The following is a 17546-nucleotide window of genomic DNA, read 5'->3' on the forward strand; positions in this document are numbered from 1 at the left end:
TTGGGGGAGGGAAGGTGGGAGGGAGAAAAGGGAGGAAAGAGAAGGGGGAGAAAAGGGAGGAGAGAAGCAGGAGGCAGGGAGAGAGGGAGGAAGTGAGAGAAAGGGAGAGATGGAAAGGGAGAGAGAGGCGAGAGAGAGAGAAAGGGGGAGAGAGAGAGAGAAACGGGGAGGGAACGAGAGAAAAAGGAGAGGTGGAGAGAGAGAAATGGGTAGAGAAAAAGGTGGAGGGGAGAGGAGACAAGGTAGAGAGAAAGAGGAGATAGACAAAGGGGCAAATAGGGAGAGAGAAAGGAGGGAAGGGGGAAGAAGAGAGAGAGGAGGGAGAGAGAGGTAGAGAAGAGAGAGAGAGAAATAATGGGAGGGAGAGGGAGAGAAATGGGGGTAGGAGTGAAAGATAAGAGGGAAGGGGAAAGAGAGAGAGGGCGAAAGGGGTGGGGAGAAAGAAAGGGGTGAGGAGCGAGAGAGAAAGGGGGTAAGAGTGTGAAATGGGGAAAAGAGAGAGAAATGGGGGAGAGAGATAGAAGAAAGAATGGGACAAGGTAGATAGAGTGAGGGAGTGAGAGAGGGGAAAGAGGGAGAGGGTTCTATATATTTGGGGAAAGGGGGGGACGGTTTGTGGAACTTGCCCCAGGCGCAAAAATACCTAGTTCCGCCTGTGTGCATGAATACATTTGTTAAAAATAGAGGTATATACTGTATTCCTAAAGTTGTAGATACAGTAATATTATTTGGAGATCTGTCATTAACTAATTTATCTAAAGTGGTTGCTTTAAGAATGTTGTAGTTTCAGAATTGTAAATACATAAACAGCTGATTATTTTGAATAATATATTTGCTTTTGACAACCTGAAAATAATACTGTACATTTCCCCTGGCTTTATGATTATTATGCCTGATTTATTCCTCTGCCCCACCCCCCAAGATCTAAATGTTGCATCAGCTTTGCCCTGAGTTGCCCCAAAAATGTAAGTAATTGAACTGAATTGGTCTGGACATAGAGTATGTCTTAAATATCGTCGTACATTGCATGTGTTAGTAAGTAGAGGGTTCAGTTTACATTGTTTTGGTATTTTAGCCAAGGGCATGGTGGAGTAACTATTTAAGGTCAAATTCTCCTGCTAGTTGTTGATCTTGCTGTACGTTGGAAAAAGTACTTATATCCAAGAGCTAATCCACAGCGAATCTTAACAGGTCATCTATATCAGCACTGCGCAATCTTTCCTCCTCGCGCCCCCCCTCCTGCTTCCCTCCCTGCTCGTGCCCCCCACCCCCCACCCTTATCTCCTCTCCGGCATCAAATGACGTTGCAGGGTCACGTGATGTCACGTTGCCATGCCAACGTGACGTCACACGACCCCGCGGTGTCAATTGACGCCGCCTTGCCATGGCGACGCATCGCAGCAGAGAAGATAAGTTAGTTGCAGAGGCCTCACGCGATCCCCCCGGCATTAATTAAAATGCCTTGGGGAAGAGCACGGGACCCCTGCAACCACCCGTGCCCCCCCCCCTGAATCATTTTGCGCCCCTCAGTTTGCGCACCCGTGAGCTTTATTATATAGTTTTATGTTTGGGAGATCGATTGTATTGTATTTTGATTGTTCTCATTTTTCAGAATGAATTGTTTTTTTAAAAAAAAAAAAATATAATTCCATGTCAGTTTTTGCAATTGATAGACATACAGACACAGATTACAGACACTGATACCCACACCTCTGGAATGCCCTTCCCCTCAGTACCCGACTAGCACCCTCTCTATCCACCTTTAAGACCCACCTTAAGACACACCTGCTTAAAGAAGCATATGAATAGCACTGTGGATCAGCCTGAACACATGATACATAAAGCTTGGCCTCCTGCAGACACACTTACCAGAACTCCCTCCTACTGTCTCTGTACGCTCTCCCTACCTACCAATTAGAATGTAAGCTCCTCAGGGCAGGGACTCGTCTTCCTTAATGTTACTTTTATGTCTAAAGCACTTATTCCCATGATCTGTTATTTATATTATCTGTTATTTATTTGATTACCACATGTATTACTACTGTGAAGCGCTATGTGCATTAATGCCGCTATATAAATAAAGACATACAATACATACATTCAAACATTGATAGACATTATACATACTGATACACATACAGATGCAGCGGCCGTTATTCAAACACTTCACGCGGTGTATACCTCGGAATAACCATGTCATGGCGCGTGATTTCTTACAACCGTACCGCAGTTACACGCAAGTGCAGAAAATGGCATTTTAGATTTTTAAACACCTGAAATTGACACAGGTGCACAGCACTGTACACATTACAAGTCATTCATTTCATTGCACACAAAGAAACAGAATCCATGAAATTCAAACAAAGCAACCGCGATAAACACGTGTGCCTGGGGCGATTGGCCGCGTTCATGCCACGTGGAGTACAGCAGCGCACACGAAAACGGCGCTGTGATTTTTTTTTAATAACGGCCGCTGCATCTGTACAGACACACTGCTGCTCACAGGTTAAAGCACTCATAAGCACATTCATTTAATGCTACACACAGGCACATTGATACCCTTACAATAAAACACTGAAACACACATACACCCTGATACACAGCACACATTAAAACACTGATAAGCATACAGACAAACTGATCCACACAAACATACACACAGATACAAACTGATACACACACTTATACACACAGATACAAACTGATACACACACTTATACACACACTTATACACACAGATACAAACTGATACACACACTTATACACACACTTATACACACAGATACAAACTGATACACACACTTATACACACATACAGACAAACTGATCCACACAAACATACAGACAAACTGATACCCACACAAACATACACATACAGACAAACTGATACACACACTTATACACACAGATACAAACTGATACACACACTTATACACACAGATACAAACTGATACACACACTTATACACACAGATACAAACTGATACACACACTTATACACACAGATACAAACTGATACACACACTTATACACACAGATACAAACTGATACACACACTTATACACACAGATACAAACTGATACACACACTTATACACACAGATACAAACTGATACACACACTTATACACACAGATACAAACTGATACACACACTTATACACACAGATACAAACTGATACACACACTTATACACACAGATACAAACTGATACACACACTTATACACACAGATACAAACTGATACACACACTTATACACACAGATACAAACTGATACACACACTTATACACACAGATACAAACTGATACACACACTTATATACACAGATACAAACTGATTCACACACTTATACACACAGATACAAACTGATACACACACTTATACACACAGATACAAACTGATACACACACTTATACACACAGATACAAACTGATACACACACTTATACACACAGATACAAACTGATACACACACTTATACACACAGATACAAACTGATACACACACGTATACAGTACACACAGATACAAACGGATACACACACTTATACACACAGATACAAACTGATACACACACTTATACACACAGATACAAACTGATACACACACTTATACACACAGATACAAACTGATACACACACTTATACACACAGATACAAACTGATACACACACTTATACACACAGATACAAACTGATACATACACTTATACACAGAGATACAAACTGATACACACACTTATACACACAGATACAAACTGATACACACACTTATACACACAGATACAAACTGATACACACACTTATACACACAGATACAAACTGATACACACACTTATACACACAGATACAAACTGATACACACACTTATACACACAGATACAAACTGATACACACACTTATACACACAGATACAAACTGATACACACACTTATACACACAGATACAAACTGATACACACACTTATACACACAGATACAAACTGATACACACACTTATACACACAGATACAAACTGATACACACACTTATACACACAGATACAAACTGATACACACACTTATACACACAGATACAAACTGATACACACACTTATACACACAGATACAAACTGATACACACACTTATACACACAGATACAAACTGATACATACACTTATACACACAGATACAAACTGATACACACACTTATACACACAGATACAAACTGATACATACACTTATACACACAGATACAAACTGATACACACACTTATACACACAGATACAAACTGATACACACACTTATACACACAGATACAAACTGATACACACACTTATACACACAGATACAAACTGATACATACACTTATACACACAGATACAAACTGATACACACACTTATACACACAGATACAAACTGATACACACACTTATACACACAGATACAAACTGATACACACACTTATACACACATTATAACACTATGGGCATACTGTGTTTGCCCGCGCGGTGGCATGCGATGGCTGTGATGTTACCGGCGTGAAGCGGGTGCGTTTTGTGTCCATGTTGGATGTGCCGTGGGGGGGGGGGGCGTCACGGAGCAGGTTCGCCCTCATTGGCGAGCCACTCACGTGACCTGCCTGTCGCGCCAATAAATAATTTTCAACTGATTTCTTGCGCAATGCGCGCCACCTCCTGCTTGCGGCCGCGCAGTCTATGGGCGCCATCAATGCCTTTAGGCAATGTGATCGCACCCTGAGTGGATGCCCCCGTGCAGTATGGGCCTGCCCTTATACACAAACAGACATGCTAATATAGGGGTGCGTAAACTGGGGGGGGGGGGTGGTGAGAGGCCCAGTGCTCTTCCCCACAACATTTAAATTAAATGCCGGGGGAGGAGCGAGGCCTCTGCAGCTCACTCTTACCTGCTCTTCTGCGACGCCATGACAACGCAGCGTCAAATGGCAACACCTTGCCATGGCAACGTGATGTCACATGATGTCGCCGAGGCCAGAGAGCCAGTAGGGGGGGCATGGAGGGGGGGAGGGCGCCGGCATGGGTGGGGGAGGGTGCAAGCAGGGGGCACAAACAGAAAAGTTGGTGCACCTATGCACTAATACACACTGAAACACACACAGACACACTGAAACACACACAGACACACTGATATGTGGACACATACAGTACACATTAACACTGATAAACACGCACATAAACATACATAACACACTGATACACACACACAGACACATTAACACACTGATACACATACTGTATAGATACAATAATACACATACAGTACATACACACACATTTACACACTGATACACACACACACCAATAAACACAATGATACAAATGAAAAAAATTTCACTCACTCACATCTACAAAGACACACACTTAAGTATACCCTCAATGGGATGCGCAATCTTTTCCTCCCCGAGCCCCGCTGCCGGCTCGCGCCCCCCCCCCCCATCCTTGGCTCTGGCGTTCTGACACCATAACGTCACGTAGCAACCGTGCCATGTCAATGCGGCATCACGTGACCCTGCTGCGGCATTTGAGGCCGCGTTGCCATGGCGACGTGTCGCCAGATGCCGTCTGAGCCAAGGTAAGTGAAGTTACAGGGGCCTTCGCCGCTCCCACGGCATTTAATTTAAAGGCCTTCGGGAAGGGAGCGGGGCCTCTGTAGCTGCCGCGCCCCCACGCCGAGAGTCTCTCCCAGTCGTCCCCCCCAGTTTGCGCTCCCCTATACTAGTAGATTCCAGTATATATTCTTCTCCCTTATATAAATAGATTGGCCCCTATATTTAGATGCTAAGAGAAATTACCCACTGTAACGATGCAATTAGGTGTGTAAAGAAATGCAGAATTACATGACAGTCCCAGATGGTTTGTGGAACAGCTGTTGTCGCCCTTTGTACAATGATACTGTGGAATTTCCCGCAGCTGACATGCACTTGTCCCCTATCAGTCTCTAAGGGGTACAGCAACTTAAGGTGGCTAATCATAGCACGTGTGGAATTTTATAGCAATTTGTCTGCTGTGGCATGTTAACCGCTGCTATTTCAAAGCGTCTGTCTGCAGTGAAATAGGTTATCTTTGTGTCCCACAACACAGTGGGTTTTGTATGGATAAAGTTGCTGGAATCCTATGCAAAAAGATAAAATCCCTTTATACATAGTGATTTCACATAAATATAACAATCATTATATGAAGCAATAAATAATTCAATTTAAAAAAAAACAATATTGCAATCATTTTATAATGAATATATGGGATTTGTTTTGACCCTTCCCACCCCCCACCCCCAAAAAAATAGCCCTATATACAGTAAAAAGATTAGCAAACATTACATTTAAACATTAAACAGCCTGCTATTTACATACTGTATGCTTTGGAAAAAGTAGTGGTAAAAGTAATGCAGAATGTATTATGCATTAGGGCTTAAAGTGTATTTTAGAAAGATCTGGTGATTATTTATGGAGAGGGCTGTGGCTCGGGGTTTGTAAATAAAATGTAATGTAACTCCTAGCTTCTATACTGTAAAAGCTAAAGAAGTGGTAATAATAAGGAATGGTTATATGAAGCAATAGGAAGAGGTACAGGGAACTGTTATATAGGGCAATCGGAGGAGTTAGAGGGAGCGGTGTGATAAAGTAATAGGAGGAGTAATAGGGAGCGGCTAATTGGTGAAATATAGGTAGAGATGGGCCAATCTGCAGCACCCAATAAGCAAATGTCAGCTTTTCAGGACATATCTGAGCCACACACTGAAATCCGAAGTCTTTAACCCACATAGATTCTTTCAAATCTGCCCATGGGGCTCGGACTCTTGGATTTACCACTGTTTATTATTATTATTGTTATTATTATTATTATTATTATTATTATTATTATTATATGCTTCTCCTCCCCTATTATAATTCCGGTTGACGGATTCGGATTCCAAATCCGTTAGATGGATTTTCAGTAATAGGGGAAAGAAAAGAAAAAAAAAAGAATCTGCCTTTTTAAAACTAATCCGCAGCTCAAAGGAACTGGCCAATCTGTGTCGGAAAAGATAGAAATAGATAGAGAGCAAATGGTATTCGTTGTATGTGGGATAGTGGGTGAAAAAAATATGAGGAAAAAAGTCAGCCCCTCAGTAGGCAATTTAATATCCAATTGCTGGTTTAGGGAAATGACTGGCAGCCGGTAAAAGCTGTTATACTACTCAAATAAACACATTTCTGCTTTTTTGGTGTTGCTTGAAGAGTGCTCTCCTAGCCAAGCCCAGTCGGAACCGGCCAGTGATGTCATCCTCTGAGACGTCCCCCGAAGCGCGCGACGCCGTGAGTGTGGAATGCGGAAGTGAAGGACCCATCGGCTGTTGTGTACGCAGCAGCTGACAGCGGATCCCTGCATCTGATATCCACCCCCCGGTCGCCAGTATCCACCAGGGCGGACTTCGTACCAGGTTTGTACATTTTGGGGCTACATGTGAGTGGTCATATGTCATTTGATTTTTGACTTACTAATATAGCATTACTCTCTACACTAAGTTGGTCTCCTCTGTGTATATCTTATCTCCTATGTCCGTCCGAATCCTGGAGGACTAATACCACCGATACTACTGATACCACCATCAAGTACTCCTTCTTATCAACACCCAGGGGGTTTGCCCAGAGAGGCACACATCCTGATTTTACCACGGGAAAGTGTGAGTGTACACCTCTCAGGTGTTATATTCACCTATTGATTCGTTACCATCAAACAGTGTTGCACTATATATTTTTATCTTTGTTTCTCATACAGTATCTCACGGTTCCTGAGCTCCCCGCATCTTTTTTACAATCTGTGTCGGAGTCGAATTGAGGAGGAGAATTTAACCATCTCTAATTATAGGGAGCAGTTATATTGAGCAAGAGGAGAAGTTATATGGTCTGGTTATATGGTGCAATAGGAGTTATATGGAGCAATAGGAGGAGGTATAGGGATTGGGCATATGGGGCAATAGGAGTTATAGGGAGCAATAGGAAGAGTTATATGGAATGGTTATATGGAGCAATAGGAGGAGGTATAGGGATTGGGTATATGGGGCAATAGGAGTTATAGGGAGCAATAGGCAGAGTTATATGGAACGGTTATATGGAGTAATAGGCGGAGTAATAAGAGAAGTTAGGGAGGAATTACACGGGATTTCGAAAACAATGTATCCCTTCTTCTTCTCTCCCTCCCTCTCATCCCATCTCTATCCCTATCTGACTCTATCTTTCTCACCTACCCTTCTTTTCTCCCTCATTTTCTCTCCACCTCTATCTATCACCCTCCTCTCTCTATCCTTTCTCTCCCAGTCTCCCCTTCCTCCTCTTCCCCACTTTCCCTCCCTATTGCCACCACTTTTCTCTCTCCAACTCTCACCTCAATCTCTCATCTCTCCCCCATCCCCCTCTCCCTGTCTCTGGCAACCCATCTCTCTCACCCCCTTTCAAGACTCTCACCCTTTCTCTCTCCCCCCCCATGCCTTTTCATGTCACCCCTGTCTCTACCCACTCCCTTTTCTACTCAACCCCACTCTCCGTCACACTGTCTACATCCCTCTCCCCTCTCCACATTTCCCCTCGCCCTCTCCATGTCTCTCTCCATCTCCTCCTCCTCCCTTTCTTCATCTTTCACCTCTCCTCATCATTCCCTCCTTCTCTCCTGCTCCCCCTTCCCTGTCTTCTTCTCCCTCACTCCCTCTTAGTCCCACTCATATAGTCTACATCCCTCCCTGTCACCTCTCTGCATTGCTCTTCCCCTCTCCATGTCTCTCTGCATCTCACCTCCCCCCTCTCCTCCTCCTTCTCCCTTGCTCCCCACAATTTTTATCACTTCCCTTTCTCCTTCAGCCCTCTGTCTCCTTTCCCCCTCTCCCCTCTCCCTTCCCTCTGAGCCAAGCTGATTTTTTTACTCTACCCATCCCAGAGACATTTGAAATAGGTGTCACTGTCCCTATCAATACGTCACACTTTCCAGAAGAACATTGTCAATACCTTATTTGATGACATCCACTAATTGGCATATCACACATACCAGACACAATTGGTACACAAATGAAACTGTTTGCATGCTCTTGTCACATGAGAATTGTTTAGATGCATTTGTTTGCGATATTCCCCTTTTCCGCACGGAAACCATGTTCCCAAATATATCAAAATGAAGAGCGTCTCACCCACAATTTCTCTAATCTGAACAAAATGTTCCAGGGCCGTAGGAGGACTGATCCCAGCTTTGCTAACAGCTTTAACTCGAACTAATATCTTATCGCCGGTAGCCAACTCTTTAATTGCGTAGCGAGTGGAAACACTGGGTTCCTTGTTCACAAGAATCCATTCCACACCTAAAAATAAACAAAACCGTTTTTATGCACACATTCATATTTAGATGGGTTTATAAATCATACATTGTATTTGCTAAAACAAAATACATTTTCTTAGAAAGTTTTTCAATGAAAATTAAAAATAATACTTTGGTCCAACATGAGACTGACCCTTTATTAAACAAGTTGCTGTCATTAGGGAATTTCCCTCCTACATGGAAGAGTACTGATCCTTTAAGCATGTACAGTGCTATCTCTGCTTCCCTGTGACATTTTTAGGTATGCTGACATATGTTTTTAATTATCACTGCGGATATTGGAACCCTATATAGCTGCACATAACTATTTTAATCACCAGTTTCTCACTTTCATTAGCATTAGCTGGCTGTCATATTTGGAAAGGTGGGAAATCCTAATTCTAATCCTATATTGCTATATTAGTGTCCAGTGTAGCACAAACAAGGCAAATTACAATGACTGTTGTGGTCACATAGTGAATATACATTGTGCTTAACCCCTTCACTGCCAGAGAGGCCTCATGACAGTGACATGTTTCATCAGTTAAAGGGATAGAGAATTTTTCAAATAAGTTTTACAAAGAAAAGAGGATTGGTTATGTGGAGCAATAGGAGGAGTTATAGGGAGTAGTTATATGTAGCAATAAGAGAGTTTTAGGGAGCTGTTATATGGAGAGGTAAGAGGAGTTATAGAGAGAGGTTATAAAATGGGAATATGGGGCTATAGGACGGTTTATAGGGAATAGTTACATGGAGCGATAGGAGTGCGACAACGTGGAGCAACAAGAGAGAGCTTAAGGCTGCGTCCCTGCTAGTGCTGAGCGGGCGGCGCTTGGCGTGGTGACTTGTGTATATATATATATATATATGTCCCTGCTCACGCGATGCGCGCGCATATGCGCGTGCACACGCTCACCGACGCTCTGCGCTTACATAAACATATTTTTTTATACTTACTAGCGCGCTCAACTTCCCCTGCATCGTCCCAGCCCCCTCCCCCCTCACACTCTCCAAGCATGAGCACTCCCAGCGCCAGTGGGGACAAAGCCTTAGGCAGAGGTAATATGGAGCTATAGGAGGGATAATTAGCCCAACCTTGCTTCCTCTGTATTATGAAACGTACCGTACAAACCATACACACTATAAATATAAATTCTGTGGGTATGGTGGGAAAAATAGGTTAAGCCACAGACAAACATTTTGGGGAGTGACATACACCTGAGCACACTCAGCATGTCAGTATCTAGCTTCTATCCATTTTAATATGGATATTATCCTCACTGCATTGAGGAAGGGCAAATTTAAACAACAAACTAAGAGACAACTAATTCTGCAATGGAAAGCTGGCAGTTGTTGCAAAGCAAACAGTTACTTTAAGGCAGGTACAGTAAAACAATGCCAAGATTTGCAAGCAAAGGCTGGATAGGACGCTAACAGGGGTACACTCATTACCCAGAATCCTGGTCTGCAAGGATTAAATTAGTGACATCACTCCTTCACTTAGTGGCATCACTGGACTTCACAGAGCCTTAACAGAGAAGCTAAGGAGTAGACAGTTTCACGAATAAGTCTCTGACATCTGCATAAAAAAACTGCTCTGTGTGCCTGCAAGTGGACAAAGTTAGCATAAAGAGCAGAGGTTGCCAAGCATAGACTCAACTGGAGGCTTGTTGGTCCTTTAAAAATTAAATCAAGAACAGGTAGGAAAAACAAAACAGTTTTCCGTCGGGGCCCCTTTTCAATCGTTTTGCCACAGAATAATGGTACATTTAGTGCCATTAACCTAAATGCAGCTTAGCAAATATGAGGGTTTTATCTTTTAGGCTATGATGAGCTAATTTGCAAAGTAATTTTGAATGCTTTAAATGGGTAACATCCCATTATTTGCATTATGATTAACGAGCGTTAATTAGGCTAATAGAACTCATACGTACAAAGACAGTAGAGAAGTAGTACGTACAGTGCCTGACCTTGATGGTGGATAAGTGTCTCTGTGTATGTGGGAAACAGTAGTGGTTAATCTAGGGTTATTACAAGGTGTGTTTTTATGTTTGACTTGAAGGTGAGGTTAGAAGGTGCTTGCTGTGTTACTGAGTGTGATAGAGTTAAATAAATGAAGCAAAAGGTTTAGAAGAGACAAAAGGATGGAAAAGAGATAGTTATGAGCACAGCACAGGATATATGCAAAAGTATAGCGAGACTTCAAAGTTGAGATACAGAAAGGGACAGAGGAGAACTCCGCGTATATGCTGCATGATATGCGACAATTGGGTAGGTCGTAGAAGACTTTCAATGGCCAAGGGCAAAATATTTAGAATAAAAAAAATAAAAAACTCACTTCCTTCTTTTTGGTATTCCAGTAGGTAACCATCCAGGGCGGCGGTTCCCTCCTTATCAGGACACTTCCACTTTACTGATAACGAGGTGTCATCAACATCATCCACTGACAGACTTGTAGGTTCACTGGGGGGTTCTGAAAAATACCAAATAGTGTACGTATTAGTAGATGCATGGAGCAGACTCTCCATAGAAAAGAGATAGAGTTGTAAGATCAGTAAGAAGAGGAGTTATAGGGATCAGTTAGAGGAAGCGTTACTGTATAGGGAGCGGGTACAGGATCCGTTATGGGAAGAATTATAGGGAGCAGTTATAAGAGCAGTAAATAAAAATACCACTTGTAGGAACATTAGCGTGACAGATCTGCAACCCTGTCTTTCCCCATTTTCGCTTACAAAAACTCAACTGTATACGAAGTGTCCCCTCTGCCCAGCCCTGGATCCCACCCCACCACAGTACTAAACATTACACAAATACTTTTCCTTTCCTAGATCATGCAACCATTTGTCATTTTGACATCTGCTGACATTACACAGGGTCTGCAACACTTAAAGGGCCTGCTATATTTAAAACTTTACTCCATGGCTGCTGGAAAAGCACATGCTGCAGTATTAAGTGGTACTAAGTACCATCACCATGTGTGTGTCTGTAGGAATACCAGCTGCACCCCTACATTTACTGCTCTCTGCTCATTCAGGTCGAGTTGCATCAAAGGTCTCTTGAATGTGGTCGAACTAATTCGCAGGCAGAGCCAGCAGCCCAATTTGAGGTATTGAGTTTCAGTTACATAGTTACATAGTAGATGAGGTTGAAAAAAGAATGTCTTTTCTTAGGATTGGTGCCCAAAATTGTACTCCATATTCAAGGTGTGGTCCTACTAATGCTTTGTAAAGGGGCATAATTATGTTTTCTTCTCTTCCATCCATCACCAGTTTAATGCAAGATATTTGCCTTTGCAGCTACTGCATGACTTTGGGCACTATTGCTAAGCCTGCTGTCTACAAGCACTCCTAAATCCTTCTCCATCAAGGATTCCCCCAATTTATCCCCATTTAATTTGTAAGTCGCCTGTTTATTCTTGCATCCCAAATGCATAATCTTACATTTATCTGTGTTAAACCTCATCTGCCATTACCTGCCCACGTTTCCAGTCTCTCCAAGTCCTCCTGAAGAGAAATTACATCCTGCTCTGATTCTATTACCTTACACAATTTAGTATCATCAGCAAAGATGGAGACTTTTCTCTCGATGCCAACCTCAAGGTCATTAATAAACAAGTTAAAAAGCAAGGGTCCCAGTACCGATCCCTGAGGTACTCCACTCACGACTTTAGCCCAACCTGAAAAAGTTCCATTTATGACAACCCTCTGTTGTCTGTCCTTTAACCAGTTTTCAATCCAAGTGCATATATTATTACGGAGTCCAATTTGCTTTATGTTGTACACCAACCTCTTGTGTGGAACCGTATCATAAGCCTCTGCAAAATCTAAGTAGACCACATCAACTGCATTACCCTGGTCCAGGGGTCGTCAAATCGCGGCTCACGAGCCTCTTGGGGCACGTCCGTGCGGCTCTCCTCAAGGAATTGCGGGGCAGGCGCGATGCGGGAGCAAGCGCGTGGGCGGCGGAGAATCAAGTGTGTGGCGAAAAACGGCGGCGATTCCCCAGCGGTCCCGGCGCGCAGGTCCCGGCGCGCATTCGCAGGTCAGGGTCGCAAAAAATGTGGGACAGAGGGGGGAAGTACCAGCTCCTCCTGCGGTGGCCCCTCCCCCATCGCTCCCAACGTAGGACGGAGGGGGAAGTACCAGCTAATCCTGCGGCCTGCTTCCCCCCCACGGCCAGCTTCCCGCGCCAGATTCCTGCGCTCCCCCGAGCCCACCTCCCGTGTCACCCCCCCCCCCGAGCCCACCTCCCGCACCCCCAAGCTCACCTCCCCTCCCGGGCAGCTGCCGCAGGGATATCGGGGGCAGGAGGGGAAAGAGTCCGGCGGCAACCTGCACCCACCCGGTCAAGGTAAGTCACTGTCACCCACCCAGTCACCCTGTCACTGTCTCCCAGTCACTGTCTCCCAGTCACTGTCTCCCACCCACCCAGTCACTGTCTCCCACCCACCCAGTCGCTGTCTCCCACCCAAGTCGCTGTCAAACCCCCCACCCACCAACCCACCCAGTCGCTGTCAGTCGCTGTCTCCCACCCACCCAAGTCGCTGTCTCCCACCCACCCAAGTCGCTGTCTCCCACCCACCCAAGTCGCTGTCTCCCACCCAGTCGCTGTCTCCCAAGTCGCTGTCTCCCACCCACCTATCCACCCAGTCGCTGTCTCCCAAAAGTCCACCCACCCAGTCACTGTCTTTTCTGTATCACAATAAGAAAACAGTTAAGTAAAAGTTGCGCTCTTAAAGATATTTTTTCGTGGTAGGTGCGCTATGGGTTCGGGGGGGGGGGGTCCTGCTCCTTTCATTTGTCCCGGGCCCCATGATTTCTGTTGGCGCTCCTGGGGGGGGGGGGGAATAATGATGGGGGGGGGGGGGCAGCCTGATGTGATGGGGGGTGGGAATAATGATGGGGGGGGGGGACAGCCTGATGTGATGACGGTTAATCAACCGTACTTGTAAAAATATATTTATGGCTCTTTGAAAAATTCTAAATCGTTGTGCTACTCATATTTGGCTCTTTTGAACTAAGAGTTTGATGACCCCTGCCCTGGTCTTAATTCCTACTTACCTCCTCAAAGAAACAGAGTCTGGGGGGGGGGGGGGGGGGCAAAGAGCGGAGGAAAAGCATGCGGCAGAGAGAGGTGTGTGTGTGTGTACAGACTTTGTTCAATTGTTCACTCCCCCTTACTTTTCTTTTACCATACTAACAATCTTCTCATTTTCAAGACCTATTAAAAATAACCCACATTGTAAATTCATCTCAGCAGCATTGCAATCTCTGCAGCACCTTCTTACTTACACATCATCCCTAAGAAGGCAGAGCAGGTTACTTATTCAATGGGATGATTCAATATGCAATTTAAAGCTGGATTTTGAAGTCTAAATTTGAAAGCTACTGTACTGATAATGACAGGGAGGGGGGTGGGGGTGATAAAGATAGGGAGGGGGTTTGAGAGTGGATGAAGGGAGGGGGGGTGATAATGACAGGGAGGGGGTTGAGAGAGGATGATGGGAAGGGGTGAGAGGATGAAGGGAGGGGGGTGAGAGAGGATAACGGGATGGGGCTGAGAGGGTGAAGGGAGGGGGGTAAGAGGATGAAGGGAGGTGGGTGAGAGGATGAAGGGAGGGAGTGACAGGATGAGGACGAGGGGGGGTGAGAGGATAAGGGGAGAGAGGATGAGGAAGGGGTGCAACAATCTTGGAATTTGTGGGCGGAGCAGTAAGATCAGTGTTGCTCGCCATTTACAGTATGACTGCTGGTAAGCTATTTATAAATGATCTGACCATTACGTCATTTGTTCTTTATTTCGCTCCAAGCGTGCACCAATTTGCACCAATTGACATCAATTTGCACTATTTTATATTCTATTTCCTAAAACAATCCTCGGAAGGTCACTCCCTCCCAAGACTCCTCCCCAGATTTTTTACGAAATAGAATATAAATTGGTGCAAATTGGTAAATACTTGGAGTAAAATTTAGAAACAATGGCATAACAGTCAGGTCATTTATAAATAACATTCTTCCCCACCAACGATTCTCGTGCGTGTCGCACCTTTCGCCATTGTGTCCAGTATTTTTGGACAAGCCACCTGGCAAACCTAGTTTGGCATGATCTATCCTTCATAAATCCATGCTGACTATTACTAATAATTTTGTTTTCCTTTAGGTATTTCTGAATATTATCCCGTATTAAACCTTCAAGTAGTTTCCCCACTATTGAAGTCAAACTTACAGGTCGGAAATTCCCTGGTTGTGATCTAGCTCCCTTTTTAAATATACAGATGCAGCGGCCATTATTTTAACAAATCACAGCGCCGTTTTCGTGTGCGCTGCTGTACTCTACGCAGCATGAACGCGGCCAATCGCCCCAGGCACACGTGTTTAACGCGGTTGCTTTGTTTGAATTTCATGGATTGTGTGCAATTAAATGCAATGAAATGAATGAATTGTAATGTGTACAGTACTGTGCTACTGTGTCAATTTCAGGTGTTTAAAAGCCAGAACACTAAAATGCCACTCGCGTCTTAAGGCGGTACGATTGGAAGAAATTCCGCGCCATGACATGGGTATTCCAATTGTATACACTGCATGATTTGTTAAAATAATGGCCGCCGCATCTGTAGGCACCACATCTGCTTTACGCCAATCTTGTGGTACTGAGCCTGTGGAAATGGAGTCCTTGAATATTAAATATAATGGTTTGGCTATTACTAAGCTTAACTCCTTGAGAACTCTTGGATGTATGCCATCGGGGCCAGGTGCCTTATTAACTTTAATTTTTTCAAGCCACTTATGAACTTTTTCCTCAGTTAGCCAATTGTTCATTAATATGGAGGTTGTGGCTTCCTCCTGCGGCACTACTATTGAACTTGATTCTTCCCTGGTAAACACAGAGGCAAAGAATTTGTTTAATACCTCAGCTTTTTCCTCATCTCCAATAATAATCTGCCTACCCATCTCACACTGAAAGGGTCCTATATTTTATTTTCTCATTTTTTTTGTTATTAAGGTACTTTAAGAACTTTTTAGGGTTGATCTTACTTTCTATTGCAATCCTTTTTTCATTATCCATTTTTGCTAATTTGATTGCCCTTTTGCAATTTTTGTTATATTCCTTATAATTCTGATACGATGTCTCCGTCCCTTCTGACTTAAAGAATCTAAACGCCTTCCTCTTCTTGTCCATTTCCTCCCCTACCTGTTTATTTAGCCACATTGGTTTTGACTTATTTCTTTTATACTTATTACCCAAGGGTATACACTGATAAGTGTGCTTTTCTAATAATCTTTTAAAGGCTGCCCATGTATCTACATTTTTCCCTGCAAAAACATCATCCCATTGTATGTGAAGTGAAGAAATACATTATTGTTCTTAATTATTGATTACTTGCACAGTATAAGGCAGGGGTGCGCAAACTTATTTTCATGCGCTCCCTGTCTCCTCTCCGGCTCGCGCCCCCTCCCCCCGAACGGGCCCGGCGTCAAATGACGTTGCGGGGTCGTGTGAGGTCACGTTGCTATGTCTCATGACCCCGCGGCGTCATTTGACGCCGATTGCCATAGAGACACGTCGTTGGAACGAAGGTAAGCAAACTAGTTACAGAGTCCTCACACGATCCCCGGCATTTATTTTAAATGCCTTCGGGGGGAGGGCGGGGGCCTCTGTAACACCGGCGCCCCCCCCAGGCAATCTAGCGCCCCCCACTTTGCGCACCGCTGGTATAAGCATAGGTAAATACAGGTCTGATGTAACATCAGGCAGTTATAGAAGTATATATCTAGGGAGATACTCATTCGCATACTGTCAGCTATCCACATCTCCCTCCTTTCCCTGTGACAGTGCCCCCTTCCTTTCTCTCATTGCAAACACACTCCTTTCCCTGTGACAGAGCCCCCTTCCTTTCTCTCATTGCAAACACACTCCTTTCCCTGTGACAGAGCCCCCTTCCTTTCTCTCATTGCAAACACACTCCTTTCCCTGTGACAGTACCCCCTTCCTTTCTCTCATTGCAAACACACTCCTTTCCCTGTGACAGAACCCCCTTCCTTTCTCTCATTGCAAACACACTCCTCTCATTGCAAACACACTCCTTTCCCTGTGACAGTGCCCCCTTCCTTTCTCTCATTGCAAACACACTCCTTTCCCTGTGACAGAATGTCCTGGAACTAGATTCCATATTCCTCTGTCTTCCCCTTTAGTTATGGGATTCATTTCTCC

At 44.1% G+C, this 17546-nt stretch overlaps 1 protein-coding gene across 1 annotated transcript in view; it reads right to left on the minus strand.

The window, feature by feature from the left end:
• MYBPH (myosin binding protein H) overlaps positions 1–17546 on the minus strand; it is a 58484-nt gene that overhangs the window by 23024 nt on the left and 17914 nt on the right. Inside the window, exons 2-3 of the mRNA XM_075613352.1 lie at positions 11674–11808; positions 9172–9339 (exon numbers count right to left, since the gene is read on the minus strand). Coding sequence (XP_075469467.1) covers positions 9172–9339; positions 11674–11808 — 303 coding nt within the window. The remainder of the gene's footprint in view (positions 1–9171; positions 9340–11673; positions 11809–17546) is intronic.

Source organism: Ascaphus truei, chromosome 9 (assembly GCF_040206685.1).
Source record: "Ascaphus truei isolate aAscTru1 chromosome 9, aAscTru1.hap1, whole genome shotgun sequence".
NCBI lineage: Eukaryota > Metazoa > Chordata > Amphibia > Anura > Ascaphidae > Ascaphus > Ascaphus truei.